The following is a 27,005-nucleotide window of genomic DNA, read 5'->3' on the forward strand; positions in this document are numbered from 1 at the left end:
AATTGGATGTTTACATATTTTTTCACCATGATGTACATGGCGCTGATCCCCGATTTTATATTTGATCGCCAATGTCGCGAGCATGGGAGACACGGAAACACGAACCAATGAAAGATTTTTTTTTCTTATAATAATAATTTTACAAAATCATCTAACGGACTCTAAATAGAATCATCATTAAAATTGTTAAAACCCATTAACAAAAAAAAATCAACATGACAAACACAAAAATTGTCGGTCTATATGGTTTTTGTGATGTGTGGTTTTTACGACACATTCATGGTATATTTTTATATTCAAGTCAAAAATTCATTGACATTGTGTTTGATGGTAATTTTGTTCGGTAGAGATTTTATGCTCGATTCAAAAGTTAATAAATTGGCATGTTATGGCGCTAAAACCAATTATTCATTACAATTTCATATATTACACGTCCTATATGCACGATCATTCTCTTATTTCTTTACATATTTGTTTTATTCGATTCACTTGAATGGCCATTAATTTTTCTCTCAGTGTGTCGCATATTTCACTCTCTCTCTCTCCTTCTCTATGAGTAATGTTAAATCCATCTTGTATTTTTATGAATGCTAAGCAACTACGCACGATTTTTCAATCAATTTTTTTTTAACATGACGCGGTTTGTCTCGTTTATTGTTGTTCTATTTCATCGTTTTGTTGATTATGGCATAAATGTATGAATTTGACCGAAAATTGAAACCGACAACAAAAAGAATCAATGAGATTCCCACTTTCTTAAGCACATCGCATATCGCACTTCTTTGAACTGATTTGTATGTGGTTTCAGTTTTTCTCACCGATCATTTCGAACACTCATAAAATGACTTATGGAATATAAAAAAGTAAAATACCAAACGACATGTTAATACGTTGTGAGAGTGGAAAAAAAATAACAAAGATTTTTTTAGCGTCTTTGCTGTCATCTAATCCGCTGTGTTGACTCAACTAATTCATAACAAATGCCTGTTATGCATATGTATACATTTATTTTTGGTTTCAAGTTCGGACCATGGAATAAAAAGTAAAGTAACTGCGATATAAAAAAAAGAGATGAAAACGAGTTTATATGGTGTCGATATTATGTGCGGTAGCTCTTTCTTGTGTATTTCACCGTGCGCAATCGTTGACGATGGGGGCAAATGTTTTTGAAATTACACTTCGATTCTATTTTGTTTTCTAGAAGAAGATGTATATTGTTGTTGATGGGATTTGTTCTATGCGTTTTTCTCTATGCGATCAGTCGTTCTTTGGAATGTTTGCGTGTAGTCTTTCGAATTTACTCTCTTTGCGTGTGAATTCCAAAAAGCTCCTCACACACATGCACACGGCGATATATGATTGTTATGCCAGAGCAATACACCTTTTGAAGTGTTTATAGTTCGCGGAACTACTTAAGCTTGAACTATGAACAAAGATGTAAAAAAAAACCAACGACCAAAGACTTGAAATAAAAACCGCTCTCGTTCAATGACATGAAAATCCCAAAACGTATTAAGTTATTAAAATGCTTGTTGTGTACTTCTGTCGAAATCAGTTCTAATCATCAGCGATATAAATATGTGACAAATGATGGACTGATGTGGTGTGCGAACGCGCGCGCGCGTCACACCAGCAAAATCATGATTTAAGATCGCCGAAAAGCCATGCGGTTGACTTGATCAGTCAATATTGATACTCAAGCACATTAAAATATTTGATTGCGTCGCATCGTGCTCAAAACAACAGCGAAATATAAACAAATGATATGTGCTTAAATACGCGGCGCCATCGATCATATTCACAATAATATTATTTAATCGTTTGGACTTTGGAAATTATATTTATTTACGTAATGCTATTAGCAACTGATATATTAACTGTGGATTGATATTGCTAGATGAAGCCGCATGAAAAATTGAGCCGATGACGAGGCAATTGCAATTTTTTTTTTGTTCGTTTTCTTTCAATGCTCTTCAATCTTCTTTACAAGCATCGCCAAGATGATTTTATTCATAAGAATTTAAAATCGCATAATTTACGGTCATCTATTTTTCTCTGTTATTTTGTATTAGCTCGTGATCGTCATTCGATTTATCTGTCTGTTTGCTCCCATCCATTGTGGATGCGCTTGTAAATTCAACATTCCGGTGTTTCTATCGTTGCGCATGAATGTGCATCGCGACTTAAGTCAATACTATTGACTCATTGTGTTTGCTTATGAGAGGTTTTTGAATAATATTGATCGAAACAGAATAGAAAATTATAATCGCAGAAAATGACGCAAACACGGAAGAGGTCACATCTCTTGAATATATTGACTGGTGGCTGTGTACCGGTCGGTTTTGTAATATCTACATTAAGAATTAAGTCGGATGCGAATATTTTGTGTGTCTGTATTAATGCACTTTACACGCCGTGATGAACACATTTATTCGATCGCGTCGAAGCAATTAATCGAATGGTGAAGATAGAAGACAGCTGAAGAGAAAAAAAGCGATAACCTGAAATCAATCTGAGCAATTTTACCGCAGCTGACTTTCTGTGGACACAAGCACGCGCTCTTTCTCTTTCACTCTCTCGATAAAATTGCCAACTCACTCATTGCATATTCAAACGCCTATGCCATTTTTTTTTGCTCTTTGGTTGTTATGTTTATTTTGAAAAGATATTGTGTATGCGCACCGTAAAACCGTATCATATTTCAAAGCGCACACTTTGGCTGGCATATGGGATCGTTGATGTCTCATTAAATACCGTAACAAAACCACATATTTAATTATATATATATATTTTTTAAATATTTGTATCGCTTGCGCGTGATTGTACACATCGTGCGTTTGTTGAATGCATTATGTAATCGAAATGAACTCTACTATTGGCATCGAAAGCATATTTGCATTTATGTATGTACGCAGTAAAATAGCAAAGATTATTTTCTTCGCTTCTAGCGTATGCGGTGTGGCTCTTTGTTTTTTCCATATATTTACAGACTGCATCAAGCAACCGACCAAGTTGCAATCAATTCACGCAAATAATAATGAGTTTGGCTTATGATCGATTTCTATAAGAATTTTCCATTTCTCGTCGCCGGAAAATGCTGATGCGTGATGATTAAATCGGCGACAGCAAGAAAAAAATAGTATATGTACCGTTAAAAGGTGCGATGAACAAAATAGGCGTTCCTTTTTTGCACCACATATCGTTGCTCTATTGTGGTCTATTCCATGCATACTAATTGTGTGACTCAATTTTGTTTTAGATGCACACGCAACGATATAATATAATAATTGAAACACAGAAGCATTACCGTTTGAAGACAATCAACGAATGACGAGTAATTGTCACATTAACAAGGCAAAAAAGAAGCGGCACCGTTATTTCATACGCAAACAAATGATACACTAGTTATTCTATTATTTTACTATGAATATGTATCAAGTGCAGAGATCACATACAACCGGAATGGGTCAGCAGGTGACTTTGCATCTTTTTCTTTATATAAAACGGCATTTTCCATCCATTTATGGTGGGCAAACATCATAATTTGCCAATTACCGCTCTGGATGTAAAACATATGTGTCTTGAATGTTTACACAAACAAAAAAACCTGACACTTTTATGTTGGACCCATTTCAAACGTTCAGTAGCAATTGAGCGTCTCATTAAAAGATGATTGAAATGAAATTAAATGATTTTCGAAAAATTTAAAATACGCCCGTCACCATTTCAGCAGAGATTTATGACGAAAACTGTGCCAAAGAACCGGAGTAACGTACACACTAAACTCCGGCGCAATGATCGCCAAACACCAATCCCATTTTTCACGTACTCAACGTTGTTGAGAGTGTTTTATGTGTGCCATTTTAAAGCTAATTCAAGAATCAAACGTTTCGTTTTTTTGCTAATGGTGTGTTGTTTAGCCGACAGGCAAACGTCGCGTGGCTTTTGCGATTTTATTATTATTATTATTCCATTTAATACATGTGCGCATTCATAACTCACTGTTGTTTGCATATTTCAAATTTATCTATCTCTAAGCACTTCTAATGCTCGATGAACGACATACGTTACGGATACTAAATAGCAGAATGAGTAATAGAGAAAGAAGCAATTGAGCGAGTGAGAGAGAAAAAATTGAAAGAAAATGAAAACGGCACCGTACACCATCCCATCCACGATTTTCTGTATGAGACTGAAAAGCGCTTCTGTTTGATATTTATTACGTTGGTCTTTTCTCTGTCGCACCGTAGTTCTGTTATCGATACACATCTTTTCACTCAAGAGGCCGTATATTATTGTGTGTTCGTGTCTTGCAGCGATCGTGTGGATAAATTGCGTCTCTCTATTGAACAAAAGTGTGCACATAATGCTTTTTTTCTCGCTCTTTTTCATTTAAACATTTTTACTATTTGCGCTCGAAATGCTGAATTTTTATTTTTGTTGCAGCTTTGCATTCGGCAAGCAGAAGCAGTAGCAAACAAAAACGCAACACACCTCCACCTCATATCCAAATTGCATGAAGACAATGGAGAAGACAAGAGGCAAATGGCTTCGCGAAATAAAAATGTTATTTTCGTAATCATTTTTTTTGCTGTTGCGCACCGATTGGATAATCCAGGCAGAATACTATATATGAAAACAACTATTTATAAAATTGCATGGTGCAAAATTAGTGTTTATAGAGTATAGCTTGCACAAGAGCATACTAATTTGATCTATTTACAAGACAACTTTTGTTTGCACATTATTATTATTTTTTATGAGTTTTGCTATGAATGCTCCCAATTTTTTTTCCGAACTCCTTCATCATTGATTCAATATAACCAAAATGTCATGGTAATTTATTGATTTTCAGCCAAACTTACTCATTACGATCACTATTGTTTTGTATGCGTTTAATGTTATTGACTAGAAACTTAAGCTTCGTTTTTTTTATTGAATTTTATAATGGAATTACTTTGGTATTATTTAATTAAAAGTTATACACACATTCACCAATAGCGTCTATAGATTAAAGTCAAAGATTTATTTTATTCAATAAAAAAAAAACAGTTTGAGATCATAATTCACGTGATATTACATAAGTTAACTAACAAGAAACTAGCAACAAGTTTATGCGAAATGCAAATTCACCGAAAAATGAGCACTTTATTCACGTAAATCGTACCGAAAATGTCACCAAAACTATAATGAATAAAGACAGAGTGTGTGAAAAAAAAATCAGTTACTTTTTAAGCGAAAAAGAATCATGCAAAACATTGGCGACGACGGTAGCAGTGAGAGAAAAAAAAAACGAACTAAATATGCCAACCTCGAAACGGAAATGAACTCTCATTTATTCAAATGAGAACAAGTTTTTGATTTTTTTTTATATCGCTTCAATATCTGCTGGAATTTGCGTCGCTTATTTTTCGTCTCATTGAGTGGTTGTCAATTAAGTGATCGATTGCCAATCTTGATAGTTTTGGCTATCAAGATAAACAATAAAATTGACTATGTTCAATTACTTCCACTGGGCGAAACTTCTGTTTGGATAAATCTTTCGTTTGATGCCACCTATATTCTGTTTAATGAATCGTCAACTAATTCGACTTTATCGCATTTTCTTCGGATTTTTGTTTTTGCTTAATTGTGTTTGACATTTTATGACTACGAAATAAAATGAATGAATTTCTGGCTTTAACAACACTAATCTCATTTTGAATGAAGCAAAGAAAAAAAAACTTGTTTTCTATTGGCAACCATTTAATTACAAAATTATGAGCTGCACTTGAATTGGAGAAAATGTGAGTGTTGTATACGGTGAAAACGCTATGATTAAATCGTACACACAATGCTTTAGCGTTATTATTTATGATTAACAAAAAAAATAATCTACACACACCTTATGAATTGATCGCGCGCGCGCAAACAACAATACACACCGATTAATGAACAATCAATGCAAAAAAATGTCTGTCGTACTAAAACTGAATAATTAGATTTGAAAAGGAATGAAACTGCTCTTTCAACATTCACTTGGGATTGTGCAGACGCGATGTGAGTTCACTCGCTCACGATCGTTTCGATCACTTGTGCTCGGAGCTTTCAATTGCATAGGCTGAGTTATACAACGACCCTATGATTTGCAAATTATGTGTCGCATCCATTGTGTCGACAATTTAAATTATTATTATGGTACATTTTTCGCCTTATTTTGCATCATTTCATCATGTAGTAATTTATCGTGAATCAAGATATGAAAAAAACACCGATTTTTTTCCTTGGAAATGGAGAGTTAAAATCATTTTTTTTACTTTGATGTCGACGGTATCAGATTCGCCGATGCGATTTTATTTGCTGTCAAAAAATACACCAATCCATTATATGCTGTGACCGAATTGTAAATACTACAAAGAATTTTGAACGAAAAAAAGAGGACAAATACCAATTTTTTACTTCTAATTAGACGAATAACTTGATGTTCTTTCTTTTGTGCGTTATTTTATGTAGGAACTCAACACAAACATTGCATCAGCCTGTTTGGATCCTTTCAGCACACCGTTTGGTTTACATAAAATCACTTTAAGTTACGATGCACCGGACGGTACGCAAAAAAAACTTCACTAAAACACCGAACACTGAACTCAAACTTTGATATCGAACGAATAACAAAAAAAAAAAATTCAGAATTATTTACGAAACGATGAGCATTGAGATATTGAACTTAAGAATTCTTCTTTGACTTTGTTTTTCAAAAAAAAAAAAAAAAAACAACCAGAGAGAAGAGAATATTAACCAGTTCGTTTAGTGAAACAGATGAAATCTCACTGATCAAAAAATAACTATGTATAACATGGGGTTTTCTCGATGAGAACAAAAAAACGACATCTGAAAAACACACCGTTACCGTTCGAGCACTCACGAAAAACTAAAAGTTTTCTGACAAGTTTTGGCGTTCAAAAGGTCCATGAGCATATATCGCAGACACGCACACAACAATCAAAACACATACACGAACTGTTGCTGTCGCTGCTGCTGTTTCTGATGCGAAACTGAATAAGACGGTTCGAATGAAGAAGGTAACAAAAAACAAGGCAAAACAACAACAACAACAAAAATACACACAAAGCGGTAGTGCAAGTTGTGTTGAGCTCCGTTTGCTGCTACTCTTATTGCGCTGAAGGTAGACCAGCAAGAAACGAAAGGGACGGAAAATTGACGAAAAACTAAGTGTTGGAACCGATACGAAGCAAAAAGGTAAACAACACACAACAACAACAAATCACGAAACAAATGCGATACATGGATGTGAATTCAGTGTGTATATATGTGTGTGTGTTCGTTGAGTGTGTGTGCTCAACGATCAGCTTGACTCTGATCATGAAGTGTTTCTCTTTTCCACTAACTAGACAGTGCTCGAATTGAGTTTAATGTGGATCAAATGAGTGAGAAGAGATTGGATACGGCATTATAAAAAAAAGAGTAAAGTGTTGCTCTTCAATGTGACCGTCGAACGATCGACAAGAAGCTGGTTTACGCATATGATGTATGTTGCATTGCCAATCTGTAAATTGTTGCATGCAACTTATGTTACATTGTTGAATGATCAAACTGCAGGATGCAACGCAACAAATAACAACAGATCGCATACCACTTACACCGCATACACATATGCTGAACGTATGAGCATACGCGCAGTTAACAATTTAATGTATATATTCCACTTTGGCTCAGACTTACGTACACACACACACACACACGGTATCGATAAGAACGCAGATAATACTCGCACAGATTCGATACAACATTTGTTTACCTTTTTTTCTTTCAACTTTGTTCATCTGTCGATGTTGCGTGCGCCTGCGCAAGACACGATTGCATTTGATTTGTTTTGATGGAACAGGAATCTGCCTGCTTGTCGCCGCGATCGAACCATTTTTTATTGTGGTAAAAGAAAATTGCATTTTTTTTTTCATTTGAGTATGTTTTGTTTGAAATGGTGTCGATGAATTCAGCGTGTTTGCTTTCGAATTAATTTCGATTCAAATGGAACGAAGGTCATACATGGCATGCATTTTACCACGATAGCATTGATTCAATTGCCACATTCTAATTGAGTCGGGTCTTTTCATTCGGAGCATTCCAATAGAATTAGTCGTGTTCAATGAAATTCGATTCTTTGAGCACAATATGTACACAGTTTTTTTTTATTCTAATAGACTACAATCGGCAACGAACCCTATAATTTCCATTTTGAAATGTGTGTTTGCTTGCGCGATTGAATAGCAATTCGAGTCAGCTGGAATGTGTTCAAACGAAAAATACATTTCATTCATAAAGGTGTAGAAAATATTTTTTTTCTACCATCATTTACGAGTTTAAATATTTTATTCCTCTCAATCTAACAAAATTTCTTTATCTTCTTTTATTGTTGTTATTTTCGAATTGGTTAAAGTGATATGTTTCCTTTCAACATTTTCCATACGCTCATTGTGGGCACACCAAATTTCTTGGAACGAACCGTGTTTTTTTTTCTTCCAATTTTTCGATTTTTGTTTACTTATTACTACTTCGAAAACGAAGGAGGCGATGAGATTCTTATCGCATTTCTTACTGTCGATCTTCTTGACGATGAACAATCATAGCATGTAATTTAATATTTTGTTTCCTTTTTGATGATTTCTATTGAAAAATTCATCGCGCATCAAAAACGAAGAAAAATAGACATAATTTCTATTTTATGTGTATTTGCTTCTGCGCTCCGGACGACATTCAAGAAAAAAAAATTCTATCACGTATAGTAGGTGCGTCTTGAGTTCTTTTTGTTGTTATGATATGGTTAAACAAAACCCCAAAGAAAGAAAAGGTTTTAGTGCTTTGTCGATATTCATCTTAAACAAAAATGCGTTTAGACTAAACAATGCAATTTCAAGGGCATCTAAAGTGCATCTGCATAAAATGTCGTTCATCCATTTTTATCGTCAACATGAGACAAACGAACAACTGTCAGATCAAGAATGTCTGACGAGCACTCAATTTTTCTGCGTTTCTCTGTGACCGATCAATAGCAACAGTATGTTTCATTTGAAATTGGTCTCTATTTTTTTTTTTTGTGTCGTTAAAATCAAATACACAAAGTAGCTCACATGCACTCATGCCATTGTTTAATCCATCAAACATACGATCTGTCGGCTATAATATATTCAAAATCTAATTTTCAAATGAAAACGATAAACAAAAGGCAGAAGAAGAAAAAATATTGAATAATAGATACAATATGACAAACAAACACACGCAACTACGGGTAATTTTAAGTGAAGACGCATTTTTTTTTCGCTTCAACTTGTAGATGTTTTGTCTAGTTGGAAATTATCGAGCTGTATTTTTATTGTTTGTTTGAAGTAGCATAGAAGCAACGTTCGAATATGTTTAGTTGAAAAACAATACAAAATAGATCCCATAGTTCATCCGCCAGTATTCAAAACAGTGTGCACACACATCAATTTCAAATGTCTCGTAAAGAGGCGAAAGAAAAATGGTATCCAACTCTTTGTTTGTATAATACGCTGTGAGTGCCAAACGAGAGAATATGTACGCATATCGATCACGTCACACGTTCGAGCTCCAAAAAAACCATTCAACATACATTTCAATGAATACACATAATAAATGTTCTAGATTCGTGTCTTCTGTTCCATTCCATTGTCATCAATAGATTTTATATTCGAAATGTATACATCGCACTGTGTTATTCATGCGAAGCGATCGATTTTGGAATTCGAACCAAACATATTTGGAAAATATTGCCATAGAATCATGAACTCAAAATTCATTCGATGGCTTTGACAAATTGTTTAATGCCAGCGAATGACGTGGAAAATATTGTCTAATTTATTTAATAAATGCAGTTAAATAACCATTCATACATCCTAAGCTAATGGTAAGCGTTGGTAATTTTTTAAATTGAAAACATTAGAATCGAGAATATGCTTGCGCCGATCGATCCGAAGGTATTCATTTTATATTCCTTGTTGATTTTGGCTGTCTGAGTAATTTAAATGGAGAAACCCTTGTCATCGTCGATCGTCAATGTGTATATTTTGAGTAATAGTGTGTCTTTAAAGCGATTATTCTCCTTACATTTGAATACAAACAATCAACAATTAGATGAGATCTAGTTATTTTTCCTTCATATCATTCCTGTGTATTGTTTGTTCATAATTCCCATTTCGGGCAATAGATAGGAAAATGAATAGGGCTGTTTCGAATGTGCGCGTTTCGGTTAATTGGAATCTAATTTTTGGTTTGTAATGAGCATTGGAAGCGGCAGTAAAACAAATTACCAAAATTAAAATGAAACACTCTCCGTCTCTATCGATCGACACTAGTGGAAATGAGATAAAACGAACAAAAATACCAAATGCAAGTGAATAAGAATTTAATGCATTAGATATGGCTTTCAGATTACACGTATTTCGAAGAAAAGTGAAAATAAAAATATCCGGGTCGTTCGTTGAAGATAAATTAGGCAGAAAGAAGAAAGAAAAAAAGCCAAACGACGACATGAAGCTTGCACTCATTATTATTTACTACCAATGCACATCGAAGCACAGAAATAGAGTGTTGATAGATTGCCGTCCTGACACATTGGCTCTGTGCATTAGTAAAGACCATTGTTTAATGACGTTTAAACTAAAATTAGTTGTTTTCAAACGATAACAAAACAATAATCTTCTAATTTTGTAAAACTTCGTTCAGCTCACCCGTTTCGTTTATTTCTTCTTCTTTTTTCCCTTTTTTGCTGTCATTTCAACTAATAGAAATTGTTTTTGACTAATAGAAAAATTAGTTTACTTTGAACGTTTTTTTTTTCAAGTGGAATTTCGTTTCAAATATTTTTGTTGTCATTCTTTTGTCAGTGTTTTTGAAACGGGGAATTTTTGAAGTCAAAAACAAAATCCGTTTCAAATAATAGAAAAAATCCGTTATTTTTGTAGTTCAACATGTTCATATGTTCCATTGGAATTTTATCGTCAAAGGTGCATCGTGATAAAAATTCATTGGAAAAATGCCAGAATACATCGAAGCGTGTGTCAATTGCGATTATCGGGTTCATTATATCAAATGAAATGGGCACGGGGCACGTGTGCATCATATCACATTGAATTGATGTTTTTTTTTTATTGTTGTTGCTGCTGCTTTATCAAATGGAAATAAACACGACTGCAATCGTTCATACAATTGGAGGCCAACGGTTAAAATCGAACACCTCACACCGTACGGTGAGCGCATGTCATTTTCAACATTGATTATTCTATTTAGAGAATCACTAACGGCGACATCGCAAACCTAGCTTCGAACATTGAAACGAAATCTCTGACAGGCGACGAAAACATCTGCCTTTGGCTTTGTATATATCTTCATCAATACGGGTCGTTCGTTTCCTTCTTTTGATGAAAAGTTGTGTTGCGCTTCATGTAAATCATTGAGATCGTACGCTTTATCTAGCTGGTTTCGGGCATTAGTTTCGATGATTTTCATCTCGTGCAAGGTCCATGTGCACACATCAAGACCGTCACCGACGAAAATGATCGATGCAGCTGCACCAGCCATTTAATGGCTTGTTAATTCGAATTCATTAGCTCAACGATGACCAATTTTCGTGCTTGAAATCGAAACGCTACAAATACCGAAACACATTTGCTAGACGATTAGCGCGGCTGGCCAATATCTTACCAGGCAGTTGCTTTTTTCTCTCTCTCTCTCTCTCTCTCTCTCTCTCTCTCTCTCTCCTTTCAAAGCAATTTCATTTTGTTTTGTATAATTTTTGTGTTTTTTTCACAACACATTTTCTCCAAAGTAATTTCCGAGACACTCTTACATAATATTTTGAGTTTAAACATGTGCACAGAGTTATGTATTTCAAGTGTCTGTGACCAAGAGTCTAGATAAATAGGAAGAGATAAATGCTGTGGAAAGGAATGAATAACTTTTAATGAATTTTCCACGAAGTCGTAAAGCGATGACTTTTCAGTCACCATACGATCGCACATGGGAATCACAAAATTTATTTGTATGGGATTGTGGCGAATGTGATAAACAATGTTTGATATTGACAGCGTGAAATGAAATGATAGAAAATCAAACTGAACCATTTCCGAAACGAAAACTTAATTTGAAAATCTGCATCGAAATGCGCGTAATATGTATGATTCTATGAAACAAAACCGAGAACCATTCTGTCGTTGCTCAATCAACGACTGCTTCATGCAAGTAATCATCGTACGGTCGAGAATGAATACAGTCGTACACACACAAGAATAAACACAAAACCAATTCTAACGAAACTTGTCGAGTTTTGTAAACAAAAACTAAACCCATCCATCATACAATGTTGTGTGTTTCTATTGTGTCATTTATGAGCCAAGACCAAAACGAGACAGACAATCAATAAAATAATAGTTTAATATCTACCATATTTGGTTTTGTGTCCACATAATTCATTTTCATCATTTATTTTCGTTCTTTTGGTTTTCGAGTGTCAAAGAATATAGCGATGTTCGTTTCCTTCGTTCCATCATTTTCTGGTAGTTGGTGCTATCTTGTTGAATGGAACGTATCAAATTGAAAAGTAGGAGTTCGGCGTGAAACATGCTACACACACTAAACCACTTATAGTTTTGTTTTCATGCCTTTTTATTTTCCGTTCGATATGTTCTTCAGAAAATTCTATTTTATTGCGAGCACCGCATTTAACAATTCCCTTTACATTGATTCTCTCATGACAGATTGAAGCGTGCAATCACAATGGAAATACGGCATAACAAAAAACACAACAACAACCAACGATTATTATTATTTTTTATATACAGTTCGTTTTTTTTCTCCATCGTCTTAACTGAATTAAAATGCGAAGATGGGTATAAAAATGGAGAGAGGAGAAAAAAAGACATTAGTTTATATATTCTGAAAATGATAAAATAATTTTATGGGCCATTTATTAGAATGTTGTGTATGCAGTTTGCATTGTAATGAAGATGATGAAGATCGCACAATGCGATCTTGATCTCACTCTCTGTTTGTCTATCTCTCTCTCTCTGTGTCTCCTTTTTTATATTCTTCTTTGTTGGCTTGGGCCTTTGGCTTCACATTGCCTGAGTTCAATAATTCATATGGATTGCGAATGAAATCTGGAAATATATCAAGTGGCTGCAACACATATAAATCTCGTTTTGTATGTCTTTTTGTTGTGAAGCGAGAGCAATTGAGACTGAGAGAGAGAAGAGGCAAATAAAACAACAACAACAAAAATGTCGGTCAATCAATAATTCGTAGTCGATGAACTCTCAACAAGTGGATGACCGAAACGGTGTTTGAGATCATGAAAATGGTTGTGACTGACGAAAAACAAAAACTGATGTGAGGAGAAGAGGGAAAAAAGGCGATGCTTGAAATATGTCGATATGTGTGATTAAAATCCATCTAATCTACGCTGTAAGGCATTCTCATTCGCCAAAGCCTATTTATTTTAATATCTTTGCACTGCACCTAAATGGATGTAGACATGCAATTTTTCGCAGGCCTTCATATAACACACACATATATTTTAATGGCGCGTGTAAATTTTTCTATAATATCATTTTGAAGCTGCTCGCACAATGCACCGAACCAGTCATCCATCGGTTTTTCATACTGTAATCCCTGTGTTTTTTTGTTTGGCGATAAAAGCACGGCAAATCGTATTTTAAGTTTACAGCCGCACATTAAAGGAAAAAACAACAACGACGACAACACACACAGCACAATAGTTGTGTGCATAGATCGGAGTGTGTGACTATGCGTTTGCAGCACAAATTATTGCTGTAAAATGCAATCCTTCTCTTTCTCGTTATCACTCTTTCTTTTGTCCTCTCTAAATCGTTCTTTCTCTATTTGTTCGGTCGCATTGTGGTGAAATAGGAAAAGAGTTCGACGATATGTTTGGCGCTGATATTACTCGAAATGAACATCATCAAATTAAAGTGCACTTCGAATATGCCAGAAGAGAACAGAAAAAAATGATAATGGGTGAACAAGAGAATCCAGCAACGAATATCCCCTGAACTCATCGAAAGATAGATATTTGTTGCTGTGTCGACGTAAAAGAGGAATAATCTTAATATACGAAACGAAAAAACAACAACAACACACAAACGAAGAACAAATAAATACACTGAATCCGTATCCAGTATTTCGGGTCAGTGGCCGAAGATAGAAAGAGCACACGATACAAGTTTTAAATGCGCGCATTTACAAACACAAACACATACGTTCTGTGTATTTTTGGCTTTTGTTTCGTTCTGTTCTCCTTTAAAGAAAAAAATGCGCGGCCGCGCACACACACACTCGCGCTCACGGACCGTGTGTCGTTCTCTGTCGATTTCGTTTTTAATCTTAATTTTCAGTTTGTTCTCTCTTTTTTCTCAATGTTTTCAATTTGGATATCTCGATTCGATTCCCGTTTGCCTGATGTCACACATGCAAGCATCTTAATGTATTGCTGCAAACGATTCGATCTTGTGCTCCATAGAATGCGTTTCATTGCGATCCATTTCAATCTTCACTTTTCCTTTTCGTTTTTTAATTATTTTTTTTTCCCATTCGAATATTTTTGCATCGAATTTTATCGCCACAGCTCGCACATAGAGATATACATTTACAAATTTCTGATCATGATGTGTGATGACGCAGTTTTGTTGTTGTTATTTTTGCATCACAGTATTCTGTCACTTCGATAAAATTTGCTCATAAATTTTCCATTGATCGACTCTCTTGCGCGGTCACATGCACCGCATAGAAATGAAGTGAAGAGAAGAGAAGCCCCAAGGATAAACGATACCGAGAAATTGAAATACAAATAAATCCATTTTAATTCGTCGGTGTCTCGCTCTCGCGCGCTCCTGAGCTTGCTTTGCACGTCTTGTGTGTGCACAAGAATATTTTCTTTTTGTGTTTTGACTAAACAAAGAAAAGAACTACGAGACGAAAGAGAGAAAGAGACAGAAAGCGAACAAGAGAGAGATTTGAGTGTTGACTTTTAAATTCTAGATAATTGACTTTATATATTTTGATTCAAAGCGTCGATAAAATCACATTAAATCTTTCAATTCAAACAGATAAAGTATTTTCACGATTGAAATGTGTGCGCACGTTTGTTCGTTGTAATTTCTTTTCCCTTTGTTTCATTTCATTATGTGTATTTGGATTGGAGTACATGAAAATGCAAATCAAATCAATTTCTCTCTGATTCAAAGTCATTGAAATTTTATTGTTATACCCCATATACTGCATCTGATCTACAGAGCAATGGTATCATTGATATGAAATCGCAACCTAAATCTGCGTCGGTTTCATTAGTCGAATGCAAATCATCGAACCAATTTTTCTTGTTTCAGTAATTAAATTCCACTTTTATTCAAATTTGAATGCAATAAAAGTCATCAAAAGCGAATGAATTAAGCGGAAAAAGTGGCAGCCGACACAAAACATCGCTTTTTTATTATTTGTTTCCAAAGAAAAAACCCTTTGAGAATCTCGTGTGATTGTATTCGTTTATTCCAATTAATTTTTGTTTTTGTTTGTGTTAAAGTCAAAAACTCCTACTGAAAGTGCATTTAATTTATGAACCAATTTACATATTCGGTGCTTTCGTCCATCGAACCGAAATGTAATGTAAATACATTTTTATTTTATATTGAATACTTAAAAAAAGAAACGAAAAGGTAACCGTGGAACATATCGGCTCGTACAAATAAATCACACACGTGCGCGCGCACAAAGATAGACACGCGCATTTCATGCAATAAAATCATTTACGAAATGAAGACGAAAACGGAACAAAAAGAGAAAAAAATCCCATCGAAAATGTGTGTAGTAACAAAGTAATGTGAAATTGTGATATGAACAAATGAAAATATGCTATAAATTCATCACGGTTAAGTAAGCACGCACATACACACACACACAGTTCACTGCCTGGATTATCAACTGGTTTCGGTGGTGTGGTATTATTTATTTATCGCACTCGCGAGTTTTTTTTTTCGTAGCCAAAGAGACAATGTTGCAGCGTGCAAGTCTAATGATACCGATACGATATACAGCACGCATATTACACACCGTATTTATGACGGCTCTTTTCAATATAAATGTGTACCCATTTTGGTTTCTTATTTAATTTTGCACATGAACTACGTTTATTGCCATTTTTTTCGATCGGCAATACATTTGAACACATGCATCGAAGCGTGTGAGAAAGAGAAAAAAATTGCCTATAATGCATGTGCCGTTGAAGACAAGCAAAATCGAAGACCCAACTCAACTAACTTAATATGCAAACGAAAATTGCATGAGAACTCTCTTGGCGTTCTCGCAAGTGTCCATGCTGATGGTTTTTTTATTTCGAATTAACTTTTAGCATTGCCGCTTGTGTAAATATTGTGCGAATTGTGTAGCAAGTAGACGGACGGAGAAAAGAAATAGATTTCGGTTTTTGTCGATGGTTCAACATATGCACAACGGCAATACCATAAAACAAGGACTGTTTATAAACATCTGAGATCCGACACATTTAATGAAAATATTTACTACTATACCGATTTCTCTCTCTCTATTTGGTTTTCATACATAATTTCGAAAGAAAGAACATGCCAAAACATGTTCGTAAATGAAAACCAGATCATGTGTGGTTTCTTTTATAGATTTTTCATAATTTCGGGTCCAAATTACCATAATAATTTATTTAATTTTGTTCTTTGCATTTTACTTTCGAAAAAGGCATATTTACCACAAAACATCAACAGATACATAATATAAACGAAAGCGAATGAATTGAAGATCAAAATGTCCCGATTAATTAGTTACCATGAAAAATTCAGTTTAAAATTTTATTAAATGGTTTGCAAGCTGTCGATTAAAGCAAAATGAAAAAGAACCAAAACAAAAACCAAATCAAACACATGTCAGTGTGTGCGTGTTCTTCAACATGTGTCAAGTAATTATCCAAAAGTCGAATAGAAGAATGTTGTGTTTTGAGGAATACGGAAGAAAAGGCAACAATTGGTCGAAAATGACAAACATAAAATGCGTGAGGAGCTGTAATTTGGCGGTTCATTATGTAAAATGCATGTATAAGCCACTCATGGCCATTTGGATTGAGTAATCATTTCGAATCGGACTGTGAATACATGTGAAAGTCATTGTTTTTAATCAGTACATGTGAAGCATGAACGCTTGCTTCCTGCTGGCCTCAGTTGTTATACGGAAAATAGACTGGAATTCAGTTGAAAAGATGCGATAATTCTCGTTATTTTTTAACCTAGTGGCCCACACGACGAAATAAGGTTGATCAGAGCCAAAAATCATTTCAATTAATTTGAGTTTGATTGTGTCAGTCTCATCTAACACATAAATTCGAATGCTTTATCATATCATTTGGCACATTAACTTCTTATTATCGTATTGTGCATTTTTTTCTGAAACGCCGATCACACACAGATCACAAACAATTTGCCGCTACCGCTTCATTTAATCTATCTCAATTTCCTACACAGTTCTTTTTTTTTCTTCCCAAATATCTCGGACGAACAATGGATGAAAATTAAATTACAAACTTATTTACCATTTGTTTGGGTATGAAACATTTTTATCTTTGGTTCATTGGAAAAGGAGACAAGAGCGAAGAAAAAAAAAAAGAAGACCTTCACTGCATGTGGTGACGAAGTCGAAGATCGCTAATAATAACATTCATTCAACTAAAGCGACGAAAGAATACTGGATATAGAATGGAGAAATGGCAACTGCGGTGTGTGGAAAACCTATTCTTGTTTCTTCTCCAATTGTTGGTTGGACCGATTTGTGCTGCCTTTTTTTGGAGAATTCCATTTGTTTTGCCACTTTGTACAACGATGACTGATAACATGGGAGTAAAAAAGGGACACACAAAACAACAGAAAACATTTCTTCATTGGACCTATTGTTGTTAAACGGCAAGAACAATTTCGTTCCAGAACTAAATAGAGACAGAATGGAAAAGAAGCTAAAGAAAAAGAGATCGATAGAAAGAAGCGGCAACTTCTAACGGTCAATTGATCGATTCAAGAAATTGTCGAAATTTTACTAAAACTAATTCCATTTGTGTTACGTTTTCAATGTTTGTTTGTTTCTGTTTTGAAAATTTTGTTACAAGTGAAATTCAATCCTCAGAAGGACTCTTTTGGGTGAATGAATCTCTATCTATTTTGGGCTGGTTTTTTTTTTTGGCTGTATGTGTGTGATTTCCTTTGTTGCATTCGTTTTATGGTATTTTCCTAGGCCACACCATAGACACTAAACAGATATAAACAGAAGTAAACATGAACAACATTTTTTTCTCATCTTCTTTCAATCCCATGAATTTTGGATTCGGATTTGGTGTATGTAACACGATTTACTTCAAATATTATTACACATTTCTCTTTATCTTCGTTCACATTTATATTATGGTTAACATTGATCCTTCTTCAAATCAATGTCTTTTTAAACGAAAAAAAATAATATTTTCATCGCTTTCTAGTTATCGATTTTAGGTCGTTCTTCTCATTGCTTCTTCCAAGGCGACAATTTCGTTTTCTTTTTGAGTCGGTCACATTTTCGGTTATATCACACTTATTCCATGCTTCGTTGTATTTTGCGCAAAATGAATACTGTATATATGTGGAAAAAAAAGAAAGAGAAAGATAACTTACTTGGCGATGGATTGTTGTTCGTTTCAGTCCAATGTGTCGCTGCTTGACATCCAAATGCTGTTCGATTCAATGTTTTACAACAAGACCATTTCTTTCCCGACCATAAACCAGGGTGATATCTGTACGATTTTGGGCTGTATGTTTCCTCGCATACTGTTGTACAACGATATTGTTTTTTTTTTGCACCAACATGTGTAGTTGCATGGCACGAACGAGAGAAAATGAGTAAAAAGAGAAAATAAGCAGAAGATAAATTTTGAGTAAATGAGGTTATTTTCCGTCTTTTCATGGATAATAAAATGAAAGAAAGAAAAAATCATGCAAACAATGAGCTCATTTTTGAAGAAATGTTGACCGATTGAGAGACTTAACAAATGAATTTTCCATTCTGTCAAAACGATTTTGTGTTAAAGAGAAAAAAAATATTATGATTTTGACGATGAAGGACTTCAAGCACTTAAATTAGGGTTTTTTTGTCGTTTTTTTTCGACTTCTTCTTCTTCTTCTTCTTCTACAAACGATTCAGTAAACGTGGCGCAAGGCACATATGCTTTTTTTGTCACTATTTTATGGTCTAGCATTTTTTTCCCTTATCACTTGAGAAATGTAAATTTTATGACTTGGCTTCCATCGCTATTTGAATATTCATAAAGTGATAAGTTCTTCTTTTTTCGTTCAAGTTGTTGAAAGTAAAAATCCATGAGATTCATGAGCTATTCATGGACATGAGTGGTCGTTTGCACAAATAATCATCATCATCGTTTGCCAAAATGGAAATTCCCCGACTGTATTGCATCGTTTGTTATAGCTAAATTGTTTGCAGATGTCATTTATCGATAGTGTCCCATTGATGAGCAACAATCGTACAGAAAAGCAATTGAAATTGTGGTCATTCACACTAACCAACTCTTAATGCTCGAATCCAGTCGATACGCTCTTTCTCATTGGCAACTGTTAAATACAAAGTATATTGCGGTATCGATCGACCAGGTAATTGATCATCAACTTCACAGTAGCCTATTTGAAAGGAGAATCCCTGAAAGAAAGAAAAAAACAAAAATGTTTAAAGATTTCATTAATGAATTACAATTCGAAGAAAACAAAAGTGAATAAGAAATATGACGCAGAAAAGCATGTAATATATCGAAAGCGTCTGAATACTAGATGGTTCCGTTTTCAATAGCCGCGGGAACTTTTCTATCTCACTCTATTTTTGCAGCTCTCAATCTCTCACTATCTCTATCTCTCGATATCTATCATATACTCAAGTGAAAATGAGTTGAATCGGTCTCATTACCTTTGTTCAAAATGTACACAATTTATCAAATGTTTATCATAATATTGCTGATGAGCACGCGATTCTTATAAAGCAATGTTCAAATAGCAATTGTGCAAAATATTCAATTACTTTCAATTTTTTCTATTTCGTTGGTTTCGTTTCATGACCGTCATTTTGGCGAATGTTCAATTAAAGAAAAAAATACTCTCAAATAAATCTAAAGAATTTTTGAACAATGAAAGTCTGCTTTATTTTTTTTTTGTTCAAGAAATGAGCATACGCAAGCTGTTCGCACAGGCAGATGATGGAAAGGAAAATAAAAGTTGCTCAAGATTTAATCGTAAAATTGAATGGCATTCATGAATGACCGTTTGATGTGTATACACCTTATGTTTGAAAAATGATATTCTTCAGGGTATACACCTAATGGTAATTGATTTTCGATCAGCAGGCCTAATTTATTGAGAGAGCAGCGGTTGGGCAAACACAACCCTTCGGTACATGGAACGGAAAAGGGATGACGACGCACACTTTTGATAGATATATTTCAATCGTTTAAAATTTCGTTTTCATCATCAATATTTTGAATACTTACATCTGGCGCTACACTATCACCATCAAGATTCAGAGCAGCTGGTTCAACCAATCGTATGCCTTTTATTGAAATACGGCCGCGTTCGCGTCGTTTCTGGAATAGAGAGATCAAATAAATCAAAATATTTCGTTAGTTAAAGTGTTCGTATTATATTCATTCACGAATTGTGTCAAAATGGTGTTCGGGTGGAAACGGCAGCTATCTGCCCCATTATGTTATACTGCATTGCATACATAAAATGTCAAATACATTTTTCCATTAAAATATCACTTTTATTTGAGCATTGCGGGAGATTTCTGCCTTTTTTCTGTGTCTTATCTCTCATTTTCTGCATATATTTAGTTTTCTTTGTGTTGTTTGGAAAATTGCTCTGCATTTTTTTTCTCGTTTCATTCGTCGTAAGCAACACAACTGAATTGGATTGAAACGAAGAGAACGACGAACAGTAATAAAAGTGAAGAATGCATAGTTTATATCGTGCTGTTTGTAGCTGTAGCGCTCTATCTTACTCGTGCTCCTACACGTCGACTAGAAAACGGTAGCTTTGCGCACATCTGTACATTTGTGCTGTGCGTGCATATAAATGTGCAATCTTCAGAGTCGAGTCGAAATGTACGCTCGGTACACATTCTTCTCTTTTTTCCCATTTTGTCACTATGTTTATGATTTTCAAAAGCGTGCTTGCCGGTCAAACGTCGAAATCGAGAGAACCATTTTTTTCTCTTGAAACTAAGAGAGCGAGTCTCTTTTTTTTGCACAGTATTGTAGCACACTCTATAAAACCCATAACAAGGTAATTAAGAGTCTACAAAATCACGTTGGTCTCACTGTCAATGCATTTTTGTATTTCGAGTTGTTGCTTGTGCTCCGTTGGTTCTCTCTCTCTCTCTCTCTCTCTCTCTCTCTCTCTCTCTCTCTCTTTCTTTCCACTTTGAGTGCTGTATTGTATGATTTTTCCATGAAGGACCGTTTATGACAGTAATTAAATCAGAAAGAGAGAGAAAGAGAAAGAGGAACAAAAACTGTGTTATGTTTTGTCAAGTAGAACAAAAGTTTTTGAATGCAAACGCTCGTGCGGATATTTCAGTTCTATTGCTGACATTCATATTCTGTAGAAGGCACAAAATAGACGAAATCTCACCATGTCGCAAAAGGCAATCTATTCAAAATGGTTGAAATAGTAGACAAACATGATTCATTCTTGAGTCATGGGTGATGTAATTGAAAAAAAAAAAAACAAGAAATCAGTATTTTTCCGTTCGTTATTTTAGCATAACCTAATCACACACATTTTGAAGCGTGTACGAATTACGCGTGTTTGAAAAACGGTTCATACAGCGGCTTGGAAACAAGTTGACGTGAATGAGTGTCCCAAACATTGAACACTTGCATGGATAATGAATATACGGTGTATATACGATACGTTTGAAAAGGGCTCACACCCTATGTACAAGCACATAGCTCTCAATAACAAAGTGCGTGTTTTTAACACTCTTCACGCGCTGCACAAATGAATTCTATGCACTTTTTTCTCTCTCAGTGTGTGTGTGTGTGTTTGTGTGAGCCTCGAAAAACTATAATGGTTTCGATTAGGTAAATATTTGATGAACGCAGCAAAGAAGCCCCTCTAACAAAATCTGATGCAAAACATTTCAAACGCTGTACAACCTTTATTTCTTCGTTTGAATACGTCATATTTTGTGCTCTTGTTGGATTCCTTTTTTTGTTTTCTGAAGCAAAGCAACTTCGCCCACGGTTTTGAACCGAAACACACTCAGTTCGCTGGTTAGCAATTTTAATTTCATTTTTATACGTTTATTCGAGCATAAAACAAGTGTTATTGAACCTTTATTTTCTTGGTATTATTCCATTTCGATTCGATACGAATGGTTTGCACATTGTCGCCATTTATCGGTGAGAAATTCGAGAAGCTCGGCGAAAAAGTAATCATCTTGTATTGCCATTTTTATATAGTATATGTTCTTTAAAAAGGGAATATGAAACAAAAGTCCGAACTAACAAGACCAAACAATCGCCACACACACACACGGGAAGAAATATGTCATAAAAACAGCGACGCGTCCATTCCACCGGGTCACACAGCACAAATTATTTTATAACGATGTTTTGGCTCGAGTGTTAAACGAAAAGACACACTCAGCGAATGAACAACAACAAACGCGAACTATCGATGAGAAATGGCAATTAATGCGAAGGCGTGTGATCTTGAGAGTTTTGAAGAAGAAAAAATGAAGTAAATGTTAAATGTTGGTTTTATTCAAATGCTGGCATAGTAACTGACTGCAACATACATAATTATGCCATCAAATGTTGACTTCCAAATTAAATCACTCTTCCATTAACACAAATCTTCTTAAAATTGGATTACATGAAAGATAGTCCAATAAAAAATGAAATTCAATTTATTTACATATGATTTTGGGCTAATTCGAAGAACTTTCACCACTTCCACCAAATACGATCTATTTTTACTGTCTTTCTTTTTTGTTGTTTTTTTTTTTATTTTGTGTAAAAATACTATCGATTTGAATTTGGCAATGGAAATTTCACTTTATTTTATTGCCATTTAATAGGATACAATAACTTCACCGAACAAATATCATAAAAATCGAGAAAAATATTGCGATCTGACAATAAAATACAACACCAAACGTGTTGTACGCTGTACATTGTATAATAATCGTAAGTGGAAAATTGTTTGTATATTTGGGCGAGAGCTTGTTCGAATACAAAGTAAAATTTAAAATTCGTATTTCATCATAGAGTACAGGAGCGACGCACACACAAATACACACACTTCGAATCCGAGTAAAGAGAGTAAAAACGCAGCATGTATAGCAACAAATACGACGAAAACGATATTTGGGGTGGATACCATCCACTCAACTACGTTTGCTGTATACATATAGTTTGAAATTTGATTAAAACGCAAACTGAAAACGAATCCAAAAACCTGGAAAATTCGATGCCAACATTTTGGCAATGATATGTTGGTAATCAATCCGAGCCAATTTCCGATAAATATGAATTTTGCACAATTTTTGTTAAACTTACTAAATCGAAAATTGAAACCGTTTCCGTTCTTCCGTTTTTCTTCTTCCGTACGCTACTCTCGATTCAATTCAATGTTTATCTATTTTGTTCAGAGTCCAATTGGACGCCGATATCTACATCTATGATGTGATATTCTGTCGTTTCGAATAATATTTGATTCGATTAAAATCGAAGATTTTCTTTTATCGCACTATCAATTTCACATTAATATCGGAATATAAACTGCAAAATTTTATGCACTTCGTACACACACTAACTATTACTACTGACTATATGGTTCAGCCAAAAAATTATTACATGAAACCCGAACACAGCGTGAGAGTATCAAATTGGATATATATTCAGCATAGTATAAGAACGTATTTTTTGAACGATGGAAGACAATAATACATGCGTGTGATACGTGTACGGGGTCTATTGTGTTATATGTATGGGTTTTCGGCGATGAAAAATACGCATGCGCGTTTTGAAAATCGGTGGATATGAATAAAATACATATATGAACTGCATAAATTCAATGAGACAGCCAAAGTGCCAGTGGTGACAAAAACAAACAAACATTATACATATATAATATATATATATGGAGCTCTTGAAAGATCTAGCAGCAACAGCAGCAGCAGCATCAGAAGTAGTAGTAGCTGGCAAAAAGCAACAAAGGGCGAACAACGATTACACAACAAGTTCTGTTTTGTTATTGTTGTTGGCCGTTCGTGCTTTAGTTCCACAAAAAGAATGCAATTGTATGCGTATATTGGATGTGCTGTTGCCATCGGGGCAAAATTCTTTGCAATTGAACATATGTGCATTGTTTGTATTGAAACGATGTTGTCGTTGTTGTTGTCGGGCTGATGTGTTTATATGCGCACAACGCGATTTATGTGTGATTACTGTTTGATTCGGTTTGGCCGGTTCACGGTGTGGCAGCCGATGTTTATTTTACGTATTTTCGTTGCTCGTTTCGTCGGAGTATGCGTTTTGTGTTTTTTATGCATGGAATTGAATTCGTATCGACTAGCCAGTCGGATGGTCAAAGGTAAAGGAACTTTTAGTAAAATGCATCCGTCGCAGTGCGATAAACTCTGGTTAAAACACATTCGATTATATGGAGCAATGAACGAGTCATTTTGCCTCTCTACCGCTTTCTGTATTTCCATCTGTCCTTCTCTCACATACAAATTACAATGAACCTTTATTCGCGTTCATCAACGCAAATTAACCGAATTAGACCATATCAACCGGAGAGCATTTTGCAATGTTCGCACAATAACAAATAATAACATTAAATCATACACTCAACAGAAATATAAATTGAAATGAACGAGAACTGTATCAAAACGAACGTAAATTAAACCATTAAATAAATTATGCAATAAAACAGAAAATTCAAATGATAGAATAGATAAAAGAATGAAAAAAAGAGAGAATAAAAGAAATAAAAAAAGTAAATAAACTCACCTCAATATTTTCAGTGTCAAAATAATACAAAAACTGTTTGGTCAATTCGAACCATCGTAATTTGTAGTTGATCGGTGTGAAGCGTTTTTTATTTTGTGAACGCTTTGTCATCCAACCGCTTTTGCAAATGTCATACAAGCGTTCGGACAAATTCAAACTGTTGCTGAGCCGAAGCGTTTCTTTCTTCATCATGTTCAGATTGTTGACGATTTCAATACCAAATATCCAACAGAATATATATCCAATTTGACTAGAGAGACTAGTGCGGCGCCCAAAATCACTCTCTAGAAAGTATACGAAACAATAATGTTATGAACACATTTCAAATTCTCAGAACTTCTCAAGTAATGATTACTTAGTAAGACAATTCGATTAAAATTTAAACAAAGAAATCTAAATCTCTCGTCCGCGCTCAACTCACAACTGAATTAGATTCTTTTGTTTTCGACTAAGAATTGTTTTTCTCTCTCAATCTCAACAAATTCTAGTTTATATAGACTGTTATGATTCTTATATTTATTCTATTTTCTGCAAACACAAAAAAAATCTGGAGTCAATTTACATATGAATTGGAGATTTTTGTATCACGATCACTTATCACACACCAACTGATTAGGCATTCACAATAATTCTGAAGCAATCGTGATGCCCCGTGCGCACAAGATGTGATCAATGGCTGTCTGAATAATTGGATTTTGTGTATGAATTTAAAATCATCAACTTGGAATTTTTGCAATTGATTCTCGCGGACTTTTAAGTTTGTTTTCAATCACAATCAAATTTACGTGCGAATAGATGAACACATAAACAATTTAATTCATGTGCGCGCACCGCTCGGTTCACATTTGCTGAATATCGACGATGTATACATTGGGATAGACGCAACATTATTTAGCTGTAAATTGCAGCTAATTAAAACACACTCTACCGCGTGATAAAATCCAAATAATGCTTATTTTTCTACACGATTTTTGCTTTGTTTTTTTTTTTGTTCTGTTCTGTTTGCATTTCATTCTATCGCCGTACTGCAATTATTACGTTGCATATTATGCATGTAAAAATCTGGCGGCTTATTGTTATTATTGGTCGATTTTGAATATTTCTATTGCTACAAGAAAGCCGCTCACAGCCATGAATACAATTCTATAATTGGGTAAATATGGCTGAAATAGGCGACGGTGGCTTATCAGGCTGAATAAGCTAAATAAATTAGAGTCGAAATAAAATGTGTTTTCGTGATGGGCACGATTTCCTTGTGCACAATTTCGCACGCGTTTTTTTCCACAACGATTCAATGTTTTCATTTCTCTTTTCGTTCTTTGGGCGTTTTTTTGTGTGCTTGTATTTATAAAAAGACTCGAAAAAAAATATATATTACATTATTGTGTATAAGTAGCGTGTTTACTAAAATGCTTGCACTTGGTGATTGTGTGCTTCATGCAATGGCAATTTGAATCTGGGTGCTAATAGAGTCGACAATGATTAATCAATTAATTTTCGTGTTTTTTTAACTCTCTTTCGTAATTCTCAAGTCTTTGTCAGTGTCTATTCGTTCGATTATCCCGGTCGGTGAATGATAAAGTCATTTTTGGTGTTTTATAATGAGCGCACCAAAGTAGTTTTTTTTTGTGTATTATTGTGGAGGCTTATGTTCTTTGCACAAATTTACTTAATTACGTCTGACCGACTCAATCAATCGCATGCAATGGTCTTTTTTTAGGGGTTATTACTTTTGTAAACCTCTTACGTCGATCATTATTGTTCAAGGAACTAGACGCATTATGTAGATCGCTTTTCGGTATTGTTTCTTCTATTCTTATTTTTTTTTGCACCAACTTGACCTTACTTAAACGAT

General features: G+C 34.7%; 1 protein-coding gene across 4 annotated transcripts in view; it reads right to left on the minus strand.

Annotated features, from left to right (window-relative positions):
• LOC116341451 (tyrosine-protein kinase Btk29A) overlaps positions 1-27,005 on the minus strand; it is a 68,533-nt gene that overhangs the window by 28,589 nt on the left and 12,939 nt on the right. Inside the window, exons 2-5 of one of the 4 annotated variants that reach the window (XM_031768559.1) lie at positions 25,151-25,434; positions 20,618-20,710; positions 19,647-19,779; positions 18,744-18,896 (exon numbers count right to left, since the gene is read on the minus strand). In XM_031768559.1, the coding sequence (XP_031624419.1) occupies positions 18,744-18,896; positions 19,647-19,779; positions 20,618-20,710; positions 25,151-25,342 (571 nt within the window). In that variant the 5' untranslated portion in view covers positions 25,343-25,434. Of the gene's footprint in view, positions 1-6,427; positions 6,689-18,743; positions 18,897-19,646; positions 19,780-20,617; positions 20,711-23,692; positions 23,712-25,150; positions 25,435-27,005 lie in introns of those variants that run through there. The other 3 variants (XM_031768562.1, XM_031768561.1, XM_031768560.1) reach the window with 3 other exon arrangements.

This window comes from Contarinia nasturtii, unplaced genomic scaffold, assembly GCF_009176525.2.
Source record: "Contarinia nasturtii isolate CC-2019 unplaced genomic scaffold, AAFC_CNas_1.1 Cnas_scaffold_695, whole genome shotgun sequence".
NCBI lineage: Eukaryota > Metazoa > Arthropoda > Insecta > Diptera > Cecidomyiidae > Contarinia > Contarinia nasturtii.